The 19,423-nt window shown below is 43.6% G+C and overlaps 1 protein-coding gene across 17 annotated transcripts in view; it reads left to right on the plus strand.

Moving 5' to 3' along the window:
* The window catches only part of MAGI2 (membrane associated guanylate kinase, WW and PDZ domain containing 2), a 621,598-nt gene that overhangs the window by 459,685 nt on the left and 142,490 nt on the right, over positions 1-19,423 (plus strand). For 11 of the 17 annotated variants that reach the window (XM_082239441.1, XM_082239452.1, XM_082239456.1 and 8 more), the window contains 2 exons: positions 1,484-1,612; positions 2,391-2,573. In XM_082239441.1, the coding sequence (XP_082095567.1) occupies positions 1,484-1,612; positions 2,391-2,573 (312 nt within the window). The remainder of the gene's footprint in view (positions 1-1,483; positions 1,613-2,390; positions 2,574-19,423) is intronic. The other 6 variants (XM_082239457.1, XM_082239449.1, XM_082239442.1 and 3 more) reach the window with 2 other exon arrangements.

Raw genomic sequence — 19,423 nt, forward strand, 5'->3', positions numbered from 1 at the left:
CATTTTGTTATAGTAAACTTTACCGGGGGGGGGGGGTGTGATCCTGTATGGGCCAGCCTATATAAGACAAAACAAAAGTTAAATTTCTTAGCTGGTGGGATTGTTCTTGTGCATGGAAACAGAAAGATCAAATAAAAATAAGTGTCTTGGGGTTGCACATTTGAGAAAAGTAGGAAGCTTTTAAAGTCCAAGAAGCAAGAACCCAAAGAAAAATAAAAAGCCCTGAACAATGTGGGTCCAGAATGACACCCGAGCCCTTATATTCCAGTGATCTCAATCACTGAGATCCTCCAGAGAGCTGCTGTTCATTATCTCCCATGCTTCAGACACCAGCTGGCTTCAACTAGAAGTCAGGCCTTTAGCATTGCTGGTCCCATGCTATGAAATACTCTTCTAGCAGAGATTCAGTGGCCATTCTCTTTTTTATGCCAACAGGCCTGTTAAGTTCTTCTTTTTTTCCAAGATAAGCCAGTCATTTTATGATTATTTTGTATTGCTTTTATGTATCGTACATTTTATTGTATTTGTATATATTATTGTTCACTGCCTTGGGATTTTTTGTGAGTGGGTGATATATAAGATGGTTATAAATACAAATAAACTTTCCATAGAAAGAAAGAGGTGGTTTGTGGGTCCTCTGCCCTGTCAGCTCAACAAGTAAGTATGCTTAGAGCGGCTCTCAGTGTGCAGGGGCACATAGTGTCTCCTAGTCCAGCTGTGGGACCAAAATGGGCAGGACATTAAATATGTGAATGCAGTGAACATTCCTGTTCTCCCCCCCCCCCTCTTTAACAAGTTTAGCTGCAGCGCCTGGGGAAGGTGTTGGATTGGATTGGATTTGATATCCCGCCTTTCACTCCCTTTTTAAGGAGTCTCAAAGCGGCTAACATTCTCCTTTCCCTTCCTCCCCCACAACAAACACTCTGTGTGGTGAGTGGGGCTGAGAGACTTCAAGGAAGTGTGACTGGCCCAAGGTCACCCAGCAACTGCATGTGGAGGAGCGGAGACCCGAACCCGGTTCCCCAGATTCCTTCTGGGGATAATAGCACAAGGAAGGAGACTTCCATCAGGATCACAGAGTGGGTGGAAAGGCAAGCCCAAAGTTTATATGCCATGTTCCTCACCCTGCTCATCACTCCCCACTCCACAGCTACTATTGTTAAAGGGGGGAAACCAAACCCATTAACTGCATTCAAGCATTTAATGTCATCTTTGTTTGGGCCCAGTGATGTACGGTCAACCTGGACAGTGTTCTGTCAGAGGAACTTTACCTCCCATTGAAGCTGGCGGCACCTTCTTAGGGAGCTGTTCCTCACGTTTGGAGAACGATGGCTTTAGAGCCCTGCTTGTTGGGAAGTTTTGAGATTAAATATCTTGGTGATGCGGAAACATGCTGGTTAACAATCTATATATGGGTATAGAGATTATTATTTTTTACCTAAGCTTGTAGCCAAAGAATGAGGCTTCTTCTCCTTTATAACAGTAGAAAGCTCCTCATCAACATTACCTAGGCCCAAACTTGTTCACCCGTGCCCAGCGCCTCAGAGGTCTCGCAGTGTGAGTGACCTGTCTCTGTATCGGCGGGACATTGCTGGAGTTTACAGGCTTTATGGTATGTTCAAGTGCTGCTATTTACCTAGGCGGCACTTTTGTAAAACAAGTAGTGAGCTGCACTTTTTTTTAAAGGGGAAAAAAACACCCTTTTCACCTTTCCCCATACCTTTTCTTACACAATAAAGCACAGAACAGAGGCACTGGATGTCAGGTGAGGCCATTTATTTTGCCTGCTGGTCTTTGTCACACTTTACACAGAATCACACTGAAAGTTGATGTCAAGGTCACAGAACCGTCTCACAAGTTGCAACTGTTCTCTATCCAATACTAAAACCCTGCTTGCTCACATAATGTGTATGCTTGTGTACACACACACACACACACACACACACACACACACAGTGTGCCTAAATAAGCAAATTCCACTGCTATTTGGAATTATTTTACAAAGCTACTTCAGTAAATTAAAAAAAATGACTAACTTTTCTTTTACAACTTGCAACAAACAAAGAACTACAACCTTGTACTCACTCACTTGGGACTAAGTCTTATTGTATTGAATAGGACTTAATTCCAATTAGTCGTGTGCATAGGGTTGCACTCTAAGACACTTTAGACAAGGAAACCCTGCCTTTGCTGGTTTTTACCTTCAGTAGAAGATAACTCAGTAATGCTTTTGTTTCACTGGGAATGCTTGCACTTTTATGTTGCTTTTATTTTTCAAAACTGCCACCCTGTTGCCTGCTGTTGCTTCTGCTGCACTCTGGGGACCCAGTCGTTTTGTTTACAGCACGGCCAAAACATTGTTTGTTTTCTCTTTATGTTGACTGATGTAGAAAAACCGCTCTTCACCCGTGATGCCTCACAGCTGAAAGGGACTTTCCTCAGCACGACTCTTAAAAAAAGCAATATGGGCTTTGGATTTACCATCATTGGTGGGGATGAGCCCGATGAGTTTCTCCAGGTGAAGAGTGTCATTCCTGATGGGCCTGCAGCACAGGATGCCAAAATGGAAACAGGTAAGTCGGAGGCTTTCCTCAATTTAGAGGAGGATGGCTTAAACTTAGCACCCATTGTTATTTCCCAATTGCTATCGGTGGCCTGTTTGTACATTAGACCTTTACACACAGAGAGCAACCAGTCAGATTGTTCTTCCTCTGTTCAGACATTCCTACAGAGTTAACGCCCCTCCTCTGTTTATTTGGTCTGTAGGACTGGCTAACTTCAAATTCAGACAGGCGAGCTAGCACTATGTTTTGATCAAGCAAGAGGTTGAAAATGGATCGATTCATTCTTGCTTTCTTGGAGAATAAGACTATTTGGGAGGTAGCAACTTTATTTAACAGATGTGTGTTTATTTTACACTTTCAGTAATAATATCTAGGGGTCATAGTCCAGCAAGTCACAAGAATGCCAGATTTCAAATGGCACTTGGACGTATTTCCACTTCTATATTCAGTCATGTGAAGTGTGTGCATTTATGCTTTGCTAGGTCACAGCTTAATGCTTTGTAGAGTTCCAAGTCTGCTCTTAGCCATCCTGTTTGATATGTGAAGGGAAGAGACGTTTGAGATCCAAGGTACGACTGTACTTGAAATTGAGTCTTGAAGATAACATGGAAAGAGGTCACTGTGCCTGTGGACCAATTGCATTTGTTCCACTTCCACTTCTACTTCCTTCTGAGTTCACGATCACCAGATATTTTCCCTGAATCTAGTTTTCCACACCAGCTTTGCTGTTTCATTACTAAGAGTGCTCCAGATTGTTGTCTTTACATATTCCCTAGCCTTCGTGATTTATGGGGAACTCTTATCTGATGGTGTCTCGCAGATCTGCATCTTGGTTTGTCTTGTATACTGGATATTGTTATCTTGTTGTTTTGGTACTTTGAATTCTGAACATGGAACAGAAGTAAACTGGATATAAAAGCAGATAAGTTTCAAACTGCTCAGCAGGGATGATATCATAAGGCTTGTATCTACAAGCAGAGATTTATGTTATACATGGACTTTTCACTCACATAAGCAAACTGTTACAGCAGGATTGGGCAAGATTTGAAAAAGAGGGCGCTGCTTGAAAGTGAGAAAAAATATGAGCATATATAGGCACTGTGTTGCAATGGAATTAATGCAAAATGGGTCTATGTCCTTTCCTAGAGCAAATAGTGAAACGCAGTTGTATGTTGCCTAAAATATATTGTGTTTAAGGCTCTACCAAGCACACCCATAACTTCAGAAACATTTGATATTATGAGAGTAACATAACAGAGTCTTGTTGTTTCTGATTTTTCATGGCACCCTTTGTCATATCTATTGCACATGAATATGCTGTGTAAAAGTAGCTCTTGTGTAAACCACCTTAAGTCCTTCCTTTCTTTTTTTCACTGTTGTATTTGTAGAGAGCTTCCTATGGCAACCATTTACAACCATTATGATCGTACAATGGACAATCGTAACATCAGATTTTTTGAGAAATTCAGATTCTTACATTCCTCAAATGAAGTTACTCACTAAACCCTGGTCTCAGCTCATATTAAGATGACCTTGCAGGCACAGAGGGACTTCATAGCCCTGGTGTTCATCTTTTTAAAAATTAATATTTCTGTTTTACTTCACAGTAATTCTTTCACTTTCATTCAATCTGAGCTTTCTCCAGTGCCAAGATAATACCTGTATATTCCCATTTATGTTAAACAAAATCTCTGGATAAGGTATTTTCTTGTATTTCAGAGTTATTGAATTCAAATCCTCTTGAGGCTTCAGTTTTATTGCATTTTCTTCTGAGCTTCCACCCTCCCCCCGCCTTCCTTTCTGAGCTAGGCAGATCTCTATATTTTCTGCATGCTGTTGAAAACCTTAGATAAGCCACAGTTTCAAATAAGATTTCAAATATTGCAGAGCTCAGGACTTTCTTGGTTTGTGATGAAAAATAATGGGATATGAATAAAGAGCAAAATATCATAAAATGGGCATTGGTTTGGGGCCTATCTAGAAGAGTTTAAATTTGCAGGAAGAAAGCTAATCTTCAAATAAAAGCTTCAGTGTTCCATCAATATGTGTGCTTCTGGAGGCAAGTATTACTTACAGCCACTAAAATAACATTGCCTGTTTATTTCCATTGTTCCATTGCCGTTTTCCCTTATCTTTCCCCCTTATCTTCACCTTTTCTCCATGAAAAGTTACCTTCATTTGTTCATGTCTCTACAGTACATTATTCCATTGCTATGCTATTCAGTTGTTCTTGGGTATAGACTTCTATTTTCTATCTTTCTGTCTGATACACTTTGCTTCTGTTCTTATTCTAATTGCTGCTTTCACCCCAGTTGTTTATTGAGCCTGTGGGCACTCTGGTGATCTTTATTACAACTCAATTCTAGAACAGTTCTGTGCGCACATTAGTTTCTGGGACAGGCTCAAAGGCCTTGAGCAGATGCAAGGAGGCAAGTGGAAGTCTGGGGAACTAGCAATAGCTACTGCCTAGTCAAGGCCAGAGTGGCGCATAAACATTTCCCTAGTGGACCAGTTAAGGTGGCAGGAGGACTAGGAGATTTGACTTGCCAACAAAGACATTTCTGTTTATTAAAAAACAATAACACACCAGCCAGAACATAACGCACTTTTGTCTGTCTCTCTGTGTGTTTTAGACTCTCTTTTCTGCCCCACTAACCCCAGCACCAAACATAGATCAGGCAAGTATCACAAAATGTCTTTGGCTTTCACTGTGATCAGTCGGCTGTGCTACTGCACCAGCTACATTTGGCATGCCCTCCTCTGTGGCCAGGAGTGCCTTTTCCTAGCTTTACCTGCTTTGCCAGCTACAGCTGTTGTGTGTTGAGGTCCCCAAGCCAGCCCCTAAATAAATCACAATTCACACAGAATTTTTGTTTAAGGTTTTTGGCATAATTTTGGCCACAACTTTATTAAAATATATAATGTGAGTGGTTGCTTAGGCATTGGTTATGACTATCTGTTCCCGCCCCGGGACAGAACTGATTTCCGGACACCAACGGAAGCCAGTAAGAGAAAACAATATTGGGGAGAAATGGAGCTGAGCCACAGGCCCTCACCTCTCCCCGCATGCTCCCTGGGGCCTGCCGGCCCTAGCCCCATTCCAGGGATTCAGATGAAAAGATGGCAAGCCCCTGGATTCCTTTAACGGAATTCCTTTGCAGCAGCAGCATCGGAGGGGCAGGCACAGCCAACCCTTACCTCTCCATCCAACCAAATTTTAACCAATGCCTAACCACAACCTTACAAGTTGTGAAGATTTGCTACGCAGTAAGCAAAAACCAAATGGCACCAGCCAATCTGCCAAATGGACAAAATTCCTACCAGGCCCCTGCCCCAAAAGCAGGCGACCCCATGACAGGCATAGCAAGGTCAAACGCAACAGCCCTAAATTGGGGAGGGTGGGCGGGCGATCTGACGCACGCAGCAAAAGAGAACGCACCACACTGCGTGCAAAGAATATATAACCTTCGGGCCAACCCACAAATGGTAACATCAAAATCTCTCCAACAACCCAAAATAGCCCAATCACAGTCATGGCCATCCAAACGGTCCTGCCCAGCAACCAAAAGGGAGTGTCCTGCTAGACTCCACCGTGAGACGTGCTCTCCTTGAAGGAGAACACGCTTTCCTAGACAAGAGTAGCCTGGCCATGGTAGTCAATGCATTGGTAGCCTTGAGGCTGGATTATTGCAGTGCATTCTATGTTGCTGCTCTGGGAGTTCCAGCTGGTGCAGAATGCAGAGGGTAGTCTGCGGATGAGGGAACGTGGCCACCCGCATCCGTTATGTCCACCCATTTGCTAGCAAGCCAGGTTTGAAATTCTTGTATTAATTGAGAAAGCTCCAGACAACTTAGATCCATTGTACCTTAGATACAGTGGTACCTCGCAAGACGAATGCCTCGCAAGACGAAAAACGCGCAAGACGAAAGAGTTTTCCATTTTTTGAGTCGTTCCGCAAGACGAATTTCCCTATGGGCTTGCTTCGCAAGATGAAACGTCTTGCGAGTTCTTGCGAGTTTGTTTCCATTTTCTTAAAGCCGCTAAGCCGCTAATACCCGCTAAGCCGCTAATAGCCGTGCTTCGCAAGACGAAAAAACTGCAAGACGAAGAGACTCGCGGAACGGATTAATTTCGTCTTGCGAGGCACCACTGTAATTACATGAAACCTTAAATCCCAGTTTGACCACTGACATAATGTCACGGTGTTCCATTGCACCAGAAGCAGTTTAGTCATGCTGACCCCATGACCCAGAAAGCTGTCTGTGGACAAACGCCGGCTCCCTCGGACTGAACGCCACAACCCCATAGTCGCCTTTGGCTAGACTTAACCATACAGGGGTCCTTTACCTTACCTTACTTTACCTTTCCCATGTTCAGGAGCATCTTTTGGTCAATCTTTTGGTGAGGCTTGTTTGAGAGTGACATGAAACAGAGCCTTTAATGCAGGGGTAGGCAACCTAAGGCCCGGGGGCCGGATCCTGCCCAATCGCCTTCTCAATCCGGCCCGCAGACGGTCCGGGAATCAGAATGATTTTACATGAGTAGAATGTGTCCTTTTATTTAAATGCATCTCTGGGTTATTTGTGGGGCCTGCCTGGTGATATAATATAAATAATAAATACCGCAATATAAAGGAATATATCACTTCCCTAGATTACAGGACCTAGACTATTGTTGCAAATCGCTTAATGTGTTTCTGCACATAAAAAGTGATGTCTTCTTGTTATGTCATTGTATTTTGTGTGATAAACAAAATAAGAATGTTATTAATAGTTGATTCGTTGTGCTGGAATAATATTTGCAGAGTTGGTAGAACTGAACATTTTTTTAAAAAAAATCATCTTACATAGCGAACCCTCTTATGCTTTGTTTTAAACTCTGAGAATGGCCCTAAACATTTTTTTTGATAGTTGCACTTTCTTTCTGATAAATCATGCAACACACAAAGTAGTCAATTGGTGTTAAGATATAATAATATACATTATTCACCTTCTGGCCTGTACTGGCTGGGGATACATATTTCTTGTAATAATTTCCTCTGTGTGTTAACATTCTGGAGAAGCAGTGTGTGTTCTTACTTAATTATGTGTGTTAAAAAAAGCATGGTTGGTGATGATTCAGATCAGATATGGTCCATAGAGTGTTTTGATCTTTCTTGCAATACTGGGGGAAAACAGACGTTTATCCTCATTCTTTTGATCAGAGCTTGTTCTAAGGAAGGAATGGCTTGTTTATTTTTGTGACTTATATACCATTTTAAATAACCAAATCCATAAAATTACAGTAATAAGATGACAAGCCAAAGGTAAATGCATAATATAAAAATGCAGTTTTTAAAAATCCAGTAAATGTTAAGCAAAGCATCAACACAGAAAAACCAATCAGTGCGATCAGATAATCAAGAGGCGGGGAAAATCTGATGAAACAAATATGTTTTCAGAAGTTTAAAGCCTGCCACAGTGGCTGCCTCCCAAATTTCATGAGGAAGGGTGTTCCAGAGGGTCCCTGCTGAGAAGGCCCACTTTTAGGATATCACAAGATGACAAGGGGCCAGCTGAGCCTCCTCTGAAGTTTGTAGGGATCTACAAAAATTTGCACTAAAGTGCTGATGAATTTTCACAAGAACTTAAAATAAAATAATCCTCAAACTGTTATGGAAATGTGGAAAACTGAAGTCAAGATTGGAAAAACAAGAAACTGAAATTGAAATATTTGTCTATCCCTAGTCAGAAATCCTTCCAACCAGAAAACCAGGCTGTTTTCAGAGTTTCTGAAGTGATGGCAGAGAATGTGATTTCATCTTCATTTTTTAAATACAGTCATACCTCATGTTGCGTTAGGTTCATGTTGCGTCTTTTCAGCTCGCGAATGTGGCAGCCCCGGAAGTGTATACATCCAGGTTTTGCCGCACGCACAGAAGCGTTCTGTACGCTTCACATATGCGCAGAAGCGCCGCTCTAGTTGCGGACTTTTCGGGGTGCGAATGGCACCCCGGAACGGATCGTGTCCGCAACTAGAGGTACCACTGTAAAGTGGCATTATTGTGGTGTCATCTACATGGGAGGATCGACCTGTACCATCTTTCAGTGTGATAGGCCATCTCCCTTCTGTGAGACCCTACAAAACGTAACATGATATGGAGCTTGTTCATTTATTTCTTATCTTCCTCATAGCACCAACCATGCAGCTGTCTATCCTTAACTGGGCCTGGCATGCTGCAGACGGGACGTTTTATAGCCCTTCCAAGCTGTCATGATTTCAGCCTGCAAGAAAGCCTGGAAGACCATAGCCCTGTGAGCTCTTATGAGGCAGTTGCCGGGGGAGGGGGGGAACGGACTCTAATGAAAAGCATAGCTGACAACTCTTTGGTTTTCTGTTTGCACAGGATGACAAAAATCTCCAAATTGGAAATGGTACTTGTCACAATTTAATTTCCCAGTTGATTCACTAATGGCAAATTATGTGTATTGTTTCACTACATGAGGTATCAGGAGGGTGAAAGGATCTGGTGGTCTTGTATAACGAAATGACAAGCAAATGAGACTTCGTAATGATGTATAAAGATTAATAACCTAGAACTGTCTTTTGAAAATGTATCATTTCAGCATTCCATCTTTGGTTTCAGCTTAATGGTACTGCATTTTTACATGTTGTTGTTTTATGATATAACCCTTCACCCCATCGTACTTCTCCAGCATATACTTTTTATCAAGTAGGCAGACTTCTATCTTTAAACCAATTGCAAGTCTCTAAGTTGAAAGTATGTGGACCTCCACTAATAATAATAATAATAATAATAATAATAATAATAATAATAATTGCACTTGGAGACCAATACAAGAGAGGCATGCTTTATTGCAGCTGGGGCAGTGATGTGTGGTGATTTATTATTATTATTATTATTTTGGTAGGGCTACAGTTAGGGACGCGGGTGGCGCTAGGGACGCAGGTGGCGCTGTGGGTTAAACCACTGAGCCTAGGACTTGCCGATCAGAAGGTCGGCGGTTCGAATCCCTGTGACGGGGTGAGCTCCCGTTGCTTGGTCCCTGCTCCTGCCAACCTAGCAGTTCGAAAGCACGTCAAAGCGCAAGTAGATAAATAGGTACCACTCCAGTGGGAAGGTAAACGGCGTTTCCGTGTGCTGCTCTGGTTCGCCAGAAGCAACCGAGTCATGCTGGTCACATGACCCGGAAGCTGTATGCCGGCTCCCTCAGCCAATAAAGCGAGATGAGCGCCGCAACCCCATAGTCGGTCATGACTAGACCTAATGGTCAGGGGTCCCTTTACCTTTACCTTACAGTTAGGGCAAGAGACACCAGGTAGTGAAGACGATGGGGGGGGGGTGCCACATGCGTGAGCATCGCACCTCCCTCCCTAAGCTGGGCAGAAGCTTCCAGGGCTTTGGGAAGAAGGCACCAGGGGAACATCTAGGGGACTAGACTAGTTCCCTAGTCCAATGAGATGAAGGCACCCAGTTTTGCTGTTACAGAGGCACCATGGCGTTTTCCCTCTCTATGCTCCTCCCAGTGGTCATATGCAAGAATGTAAGATAACTACAATGTGTTGTTGTTTAGTCATTTAGTCGTGTCCGACTCTTCGTGACCCCATGGACCAGAGCACGCCAGGCACTCCTGTCTTCCACCGCCTCCTGCAGTTTGGTCACGCTCATGTTTGTAACTTTGAGAACACTGTCCAACCATCTCGTCCTCTGTCCTCCCCTTCTCCTTGTGCCCTCCATTTTTCCCAACATCAGGGTCTTTTCCAGGGAGTCTTCTCTTCTCATGAGGTGGCCAAAGTATTGGAGCCTCAACTTCATGATCTGTCCTTCCAGTGAGCACTCAGGGCTGATTTCCTTAAGAATGGAGAGGTTTGATCTTCTTGCAGTCCATGGGACTCTCAAGAGTCTCCTCCAGCACCATAATTCAAAAGCATCAATTCTTCTGCGATCAGCCTCCTTGATGGTCCAGCTCTCACTTCCATACATCACTACTGGGAAAACCATGGCTTTAACTATACGGACCTTTGTTGGCAAGGTGATGTCTCTGCTTTTTAAGATGCTGTCTAGGTTTGCCATCGCCTTTCTCCCAAGGAGCAGGCGTCTTTTAATTTCGTGACTGCTGTCACCACCTGCATTGATCATGGAGCCCAAGAAAGTAAAATCTCTCACTGCCTCCATTTCTTCCCCTTCTACAGTGGGGAAGTGAACTACAGTGTAGTGAAACTTTTTTTCCCATTCTCTTGAAAAGTGTTATCTGAACTTATGAGGACTTGGTGCACTCAGCCTATTTGACTATCATTTCAAACTCAAGTTTTCGCTTTCCCTCACAGTCTGTAACTTCATTCCTGCCAAGCCAAGTCATGGTTTAGTGGCACAGAAACGAGCCCTGGGCAAAGTTTAGTGGTTTCTGTGGCCAGCGATGGAGCAGAGCTCAGCCACTTCAGTGGGGTGTAATTATGGTGCCTGAATTATGTATAGCTCTACATAAATCAGTTTTCTTCTTTTGAGATTTGCAGCTAATTTGTACTACCAAGCACATTTCCTATGTTAGTAGTATGGAAATTTCATGACTGTCTCAAACTGTGAGGTTATAGATCTTGGTTTTTGCTGGTATGAACTGTAACATGGGCATGTCATATGTCACTTTAAGATCACCCATTCTCTTCCATCCTCCATCACATATGAGTGGAGGAATTGTGTTAGTACCACCAAGTTCCCAATGCATATGCTGACACCTTGGCAACCCTGCCTCTCTGTCCTGTTGCCACCTTACTTGTTTCATCCTCTAGTCTAGATTCTGGGCCGCATGGCACTCATTCTATTGCCACCTTTCAATCAAGGCCCACTTGGGTCAAGCCCTTAAAGTTGGACAGTTGCTCCGAGTCTGTTCTTCTCCTTTCGTTTGATCATCAACACTGCTATGTTACACATGAGGTGACCAGAAGCCTGTTTGTAAGTAGTTGCAAAAGGATAGATAGACTTGAAGTAAGATGTTCACTTCATTATTTTCTAGAAGCTACATTCTTCCTCTTCTGTCCCCGTCCCCCTTTTCATTCATGTAACACATGATGTTAAGTAGGCTTTGGCTGAGAAAAGCAAGCTGCCATGGGGAGAGGCAAGCAAGCTGGGGGCTCTTTCTAGTTCCTCTCATATTGACCATCGGGATTCACTTCCACTTGGAGTTAAAAGGCTCATAAGGGAAGTGGGATATCAGTCTACCTGACAGTCTCTTGCATGGCTGGACTGCCCAGGCTGGCAGTTGTGGAAAGATGGGAGTAAAAGACCCTCTTCCATTACATGAACAGTCGACCCATCTATCACGTAGGTTATCCTAAGAGTTTTTGGAAATTTCAGAGTGCTCTAATCTTTGAGATAACTTCTATGCCCTGCAGACATATATAGATATTTGAGGTCATTGGTACAAAATGCTATAAATACGGTAAACTAAACCTACTCAAATGCTAATATTCTTTGCATATGTGATATATTATACTGCCATGATGTATTATACTGCCATATAAATAGCCCTTGAAATAAGCATTATGAGCAATTTACTAATTTATTTTGCTCTTGATTTCTCAGTAGATACAGAAATATTATTGTGGAGTAAATTAAATGGCAAGTGTGGATATCAGCATATTAGATTACATGTCTTTTCCAATTTATCAAGATAGCTAGATTCACATGGTAGAAAGGAATTTCTCCCATCAGAATTTTCATCCTTAACTTTATTCTGCTTGTGGTTTTATTAAGAAGAACTTCTCTTATAATACAGCTCTCAGTGTGTGTGTGTGTGTGTGTGTGTGTGTGTGTGTGTGTAGTGTTGTTTGGATCCTCAGACATCTGACATATTTACTTGTGATAGCATATACGTCTATGTCTGCATTAGCACTCTTTTTAGTTTTATATCAGTTTTGTACCTTTTTTGTTCCAGTACAAAGCTTATGGGTTCCTGTGGATGACCTGTTTATTGAGCTTTTATCCAGTTTTTCTTGCGGAAAGGTTACACGGAGGTTAGATTATTGAGCATTTGTTCTTAATGGTTTGCAAGAAGGTTATACGACAGTGAGCATCCAACCTGATTTGCTATGTATTCCAATTAATCACCCATTCACTCCACACTTTTCATTTCCTCATCACTTTCCTAACCGGGGAAAAATCTGTTTCTTTTTAAAAGTGGATTTGTTTTGCTAGGGCAACAAAACGCTTTTATCCACTCCAGCTGAGCAAACCTAAATTTACTGGTATGCACTTGAAACCCTCTTACAAAATACTGACAATATGAAGACGACCTACATTTCTAATACAATGCATCCTTCACCTCCTGAAATTATGAACCTGGACTGTCAATTTTTGCAAACTTGCCCAGTTATACCTATGCTGTCAATCATACGCTACTGTTAAAGGTAATGTGTCAGGAAATGCAGGAGGGTGACAGATTTGTGTCTACTCTGAAGTAAGTTTCATTTAGTTTAGTAGTGGGACTTATTCCTAGGTAAAAGGCCACAGGATTGCAGCCTAAGTGTTTTTGAAAATAGTCAGGGCTCCGAGAATGGAAGGATACTATTATGGCTGGGAAGAGAGACAGTGTGCTGCTTTGTCATGACCAATTGCATGAAGGTTTATTCTCCTTTAATGTATGAGCTACAAGATTTCTCATGAAACCTCTCACAAGTGGAATGCTAAACAGGAAGCATGTTGTCTCTATGAATAGCCCTGTTCAGTGTAGTTCCCGGGCACAACTGAGAATCCCTTTTTGTCAGGGAGAGGGTGAAGAGAGTTGGAAGTTGTTAAGAAAAAGAAATCAGAGTTCTGGTTTGCAGATAAAAAGAAGCTTGGGCTGTAGATTATATAGATATTGATGTATTTAGAGAGGAAGAGGAAGAGCTCAGAGACCAGCTCAACACATTTACACCCATCTTGTAGCATATGGAGTGAAGAACTTGCACTATATTAAAAGATCTGCTGATTGCTTTTCTATAAACTAAACATCTGAAATGGTGGCCCATGGAAGGTCACAGCAGAGAACTGCCACGGCAAGCACAACTCTTGCAGTTTTACTTGCATTGTGGTGAGAGGCATTTGCCGCAGTCTTCTGTATGTTTCCATTCCCAGCATCATGCTATTTAACAGGGCTGGCCAGCTGCAGCAACGCCTGCACTGCCTTAAAAGCTCAGAGTTTCAACATCAAGACAAATCTGTTGCCTTTCCCAAAGCCCTACCATAATTTTATCACCCTCTGGGGTAGAAAAATCTGAGACTTGAGAGCGAGCTTGCATCTGACCCATAGAAAGAGAGGCTGGTGTTGGAACCAGGATGCTGCCGCTTATTTGTTTCATACGAGGGATAAAACTCCAGATTTGGAGTCTAGAATGATTTCTTCGTTCTGGCACTTCATATTATTTCCATGCTGGTATGCTCATACCTGGCTTGAGGGACCATTACCAGTGTTGAAGGGAAATTCAGTTTCTGAATATGGAAATGGGTGGCATCTTAAATGTTGGGAGGCATCTTCTCCTTTGCCTCAGGCAACAAAATGTCTTGAATGGCCCTGGGGAATCTTGTTCCACAGAAATCTTACTGCAGCATATCTGCTCTCTGACTATTGTGTAGTTTTGATTCTGTAGGTTGATCGATGGGATCATAGAATTGTAGAGTTGGAAGGGACCCTGAGGATCATCTAGTCCAACCCCCTGAAATGCAGGCATATGCTGCTGCCCCACATGGGGATTGAACCTGCAACCTTGGTGTTGCCAGCACCACCCTCTGTCCAACTGAGCTATCCAGGCTAGAGCTGTTAGGTGGAGACTTTTGGCAGGGGTTTCTTTTGATCTCCTCCTGGCTTCATGATTGTATGGCTCACTTGTTTAAGGAGACACATCTGTATGATTTTGTTCTCTGGCCTGATGTTTAGATGCCCAAAGGCTTGAGCAGTTCCTTCTTAAGTAGTGCTGCTGCTGCTGCAAGTACTACATATTTGTCAATGACAGACATGATGACTTTGGTATACCTTAGTCGTGACCATAACTCTTCAAGATGCTGTGAGGGCACAGAATCTATTTATCAAGCTCATGCATATCAAATATAAGTCATTCTTGCAGCTAACTTAACATTAACCAAATGCTAAGTTTATCTCTGAGTATATGGAAGCATTTCACAGGCACCATTCCAAACTTCTGCACAACTTCTCTCGCTGAAGACCTGAGCTATTGTATTGCTATTGTCCTAAGAAGTAAATTGCCTGCCTTCTAATTAAATATAGGCACTTTTGTTTGCTCTCATCTGATACAAACTTACAGACATTTGCTGTGGCCATTGAAATAACTGCTGCTGTTAGCATTAAAAAAAGAAAGCCACATATCAGTTAATAAATCACCCTAAAGGTATAGGAAAGTGTTTAGGATTCCTCCCATGAGGGGGTCTGCAAAAAGGAAACAACACATGATACAAATAAATAATTTAAGTTAAGAGATAAAAGGGTTGAAAGCAAATAACGGAAAACTTATAATCCATTATATGTTCATGGAGTATTATAAAATCACAGGTGCCTCACAATAAGCATTATCTAGTTATATAGAAGGCTGATCGCCAAAGAATTGCTGCTTTTGAATTATGGTGCTGGAGGAGACTCTTGAGAGTCCCATGGACTGCAAGAAGATCAAACCTCTCCATTCTGAAGGAAATCAGCCCTGAGTGCTCACTGGAAGGACAGATCGTGAAGCTGAGGCTCCAATACTTTGGCCACCTCATGAGAAGAGAAGACTCTCTGGAAAAGACCCTCATGTTGGGAAAGATGGAGGGCACAAGGAGAAGGGGACGACAGAGGACGAGATGGTGGAACAGTGTTCTCGAAGCTACGAACATGAGTTTGACCAAGCTGCGGGAGGCAGTGGTGGACAGGAGGGCCTGGCGTGCTCTGGTCCAGGGGGTCAAGAAGAGTCGGACACGACTAAACAACTAAACAACAACAAGTTATATAGTTAGGACTCAAAAAGACAACAGCAACACGTCTGTGACATAATGGAGCTCTGGGTCCTTTTTCCTTCTGAGGAAAGTGCAGCAAAGAGCCTGAGTGGTGGTGTTGGAAAAGTCTGAAAGTTGCTAACAGGTGTGGATGAAGGTGCTTGATCCTAATGCTGGTCAGATGACTACAGAAAGATGTGATTAGTAAACTTGGGCTAAAAGAAGAAAGGGAGTTGTGCAGGGGGCAGAGCTCCTGATAAAGGACTATGAAGACTCTTCAGAAAGCCTGGGTAGAAAGAACAGCTCTTGCTAAGTGGTTGTCATTACACGCAGGTGAATCTCAGGAATGAGGAAGTATTGATGTGAGAGCCTGTCAGATTGTAGCCTCCGTGGGGATATTCTTCAGGAGAGAGTGAGCTTGAGACACTTCAGCAGCTAATCTTCAGCTGCATCTTTTGGCTTCATGCAGGGCAAATAGTTCTACTTCTGACGGTTGGCAAGGGCACACCTAGTCTAAAGGTTGAGGAAACTGCATGTAGCCATGGACCTTTATGTCTTGATCAATAGAGCTAGCTTAGTCAGATCTATTACTAAGACACTATAACTATTTTTATATATTACTGTTTTAGCTCTACCTTTGTATCTTGTCCTTCCATCAAAGAACTCATGGAGTTGGGTGGTTGGGTGATTGGCCAAAGTCCACCCAAAGGTCTTCATGGCTTCACAGGAAGTTGAATCCCAATTCTTGTTCCAATTCCACCCCTCCATTACATTGTCATAGTGTTGAGAGCTTCCCCTTTGCAATCCAGGACACTTCAAGTATTGGGCCAGTGTAGCAGATGCTGTTCTACTGAAGTGCAAAAACCGTTTTCATGTTCACTCATGCTTCTGAGAGGCTAGGATAAAGAAAAACTAAATAAACAGAAATGTTGGATCAACATTACATTCAGAATTGCAGAAGCGTCATTCAGTTGGAAAATCAGAACTGCCAGATAAATGTATTTCAGATTTCAGTGTCATGCTATTTCTTGGAACATTAAATAAAGCAGTACAGTGCAGTCCTAAATCCTGAACATTTCCCCATGTGCGCACATGCACTTCAGTCAGATATAATGCAGTTTTATTCACATGCCATTAGACGAATGAACACCTCATATATTTTTGTGTTTGAATTAGGCAGCCCTTCTGTTCCTTAATTTAGGAGATGGGATATCAAAAGAAATTGTCTAATGTTAACATAGGCAATTTCTTTTTAAATGGAGATAGCTTTTAATCTTTTACATATTTTTTGGTGTATGAGACCATGTGCACCTGACTTAGCTGTTGCTCACATTCTCTAAAGCCTCCCTCATTTTTTCAGCCAGGTAGTATCAATTCTAAAACTAGTTTTTCATCTTACAGATAAATAAGCTATATTTGAAGTGACCAAGAAACACACGCCCCATAACCCTTTTTATTTTAATAGAAAAATTTAAATAAATCTCTGCCTTGAAATTCTAAAAGGCTTAAAGTAATATGAAAGCATATCACTGGATGTTTTGCCTAGGGATGTTTTGTGCTCTTTGCACATGTTTTACTACAGCTAAACAAGTTGGAATTGCTTTTAAGAGCATAGGGTGGTATGCAACTAAGTCTGTGTAAAAAGGTAAAGGACCCAGTGGCGTAGCGTGGGTTGTCAGCACCCGGGGCAAGGCAAGTAATTTGAGCCCCCTAACCTGTGGATTTGCGCCCCCTAACCCGTGGATTTGCGCCCCCTAACCCAAACCCCCAGATGTTGCGCCCGGTGCGGCCCGCCCCCCCTGCACCCCCCACGCTACACCACTGAAAGGACCCCTGGACAGTTAAGTTCAGTCCAAGGTGACTATGGGGTTGCAGCGCTCATCTTGCTTTCAAGCCAAGGGACCCGGCATTTGTCCACAGACAGCTTTTCTGGGTCATGTGGTCAGCATGACTAAACCACTTCTTCTGCAAAGGAACACTGTGATGGAAAGCAAAGCACACAGAAATACCATTTACCTTCCCGCCGCAGCAGTACCTATTTATCTACTTGCACTGGCGTGCTTTCAAACTGCAAAGTTGCTAGGAGCTGGCACAGAGCAATGGAAGCTCACTCCATTGCAAAGATTCAAACCACCCACTTTCCAATCAGCAAGCCCAAGAGACTCAGTGGTATAGACCACAGTGTCACCCGCATCCTAAGTCTGTGTAGACCGACTGAAATAAATAGAATTGGTCATGGTTAATCTAACTCTATTGATTTCAGTGGATGTACTCTGAGTGCGACTCTCTTGTTGGATCAGACCAAGATATCCCCGTTTTAACTGTCTCATCCAGGTTCCTCACAGCTAATCAAATTTCTCTTTCCAATACAGGACAGCCCACTAGTAAGTCAGCGCCTTGTCTGTTTGTCTGTGGCATCTGATATTCAGCAGTTAGCTACCTCTTCACGTTCAGGTTCCATTTAGCCATAGCAGACGGCATGATGGGGCTGTCTGCATGCAGAGGGTCGCAAGGCCAGCTGGCTAGCCCCAGCTGGGTTGTCTCCTTCCAGCCGTCCCACTGCGAAGACCCATCTACCTCTGATCTGTTGTAAATCAGCGACCCAGGCTTCAAAACCAGGGCACACTATATCAGCAGAGCGAACTGTGCACACAGAATAGGCGTGAGGCTTGTGGAAGCATACTACAACCACAGATTTATTAATCATAAATCAGGACAAAGAAACATGTCGTCTCTCTCTTGGTCTTCTCTGAGAGGCAGAGAGAAAGGCAAAAGCTATACACACAACGGGAGTTCCCAGCAAGCTGTGCTGGTATGTAAACAGACATGTGACATGCAACAGTTCCATGTCTTCAGCTAAAGGTGGAATGAGATTTTCCAACAGGGGCTGCACTGCTCACCTGACCAACATCTGGCTAAGTCACTGCTGCATACCAGGCTGAAGAGGAGGGATTGAGGCAGTGGCAAAGTCAGATCACTGCAGAAGCACTGACAGGACACTGATTAAAGCGTGTCCAGACGAGGTGCGGGGCCCCCTGGGGGATATCATCAATTTGTCCCTTGGCACCGGGATATTCCCAGGGGAACTGAAGGAGGCGGTGGTGCGTCCGCTCTTAAAGAAAACATCATTAGATCCCTCAGATCTATCCAATTACCGCCCGGTCTCTAATCTTCCATTCCTGGGTAAGGTGATTGAGAGAGCGGTTGCTGAACAGCTTGGTAGGTTTCTGGATGAAACATCGGCTTTGGATCCATTCCAGTCCGGCTTCCGCGCTGGTCATGGGACCGAGATGGCTCTGGTCGCCCTAACAGATGATCTCCGCAGGCAGCTGGATCGAGGCGGGTCGGGGCTGCTGATTCTTCTAGATCTGTCAGCAGCCTTTGACATGGTCGATCACGAACTCCTGGACCACCGCCTTGCCGACGTGGGGATCCAGGGCACAGTCCTTCAATGGCTGCGCTCGTTTCTCTCTGGTCGGGGACAGAGGGTGGCGCTTGGGGGGGAATTGTCATCACGCCACTCCTTGGTGTGTGGAGTGCCTCAGGGTGCGATTCTCTCCCCGATGCTTTTCAACATCTTTATGCGCCCCCTCGCCCAGCTTGTCCGGAGTTTTGGGCTGGGCTGCCATCAGTATGCCGATGACACCCAACTCTATCTGTTGATGGATGGCCATCCTGACTCGGCCCCAGATACACTGACCAGATGTCTGGAAGCTGTGGCTGGATGGTTAAGTGGGAGCCGGTTGAAGTTAAATCCTTCGAAGACGGAGGTCCTCTGGCTGGGGCGGGACGATATGGGATTGAGGGGGCAACTCCCATCTCTTGCGGGGGTGCAATTAGTGCCAGCACCGGCCGTTAAGAGTTTGGGTGTAATCTTCGATACCTCCCTCTCTATGG

The sequence above is a fragment of the Podarcis vaucheri genome (assembly GCF_965113315.1).
Source record: "Podarcis vaucheri genome assembly, chromosome: 10".
Taxonomy (NCBI): Eukaryota; Metazoa; Chordata; class Lepidosauria; order Squamata; family Lacertidae; genus Podarcis; species Podarcis vaucheri.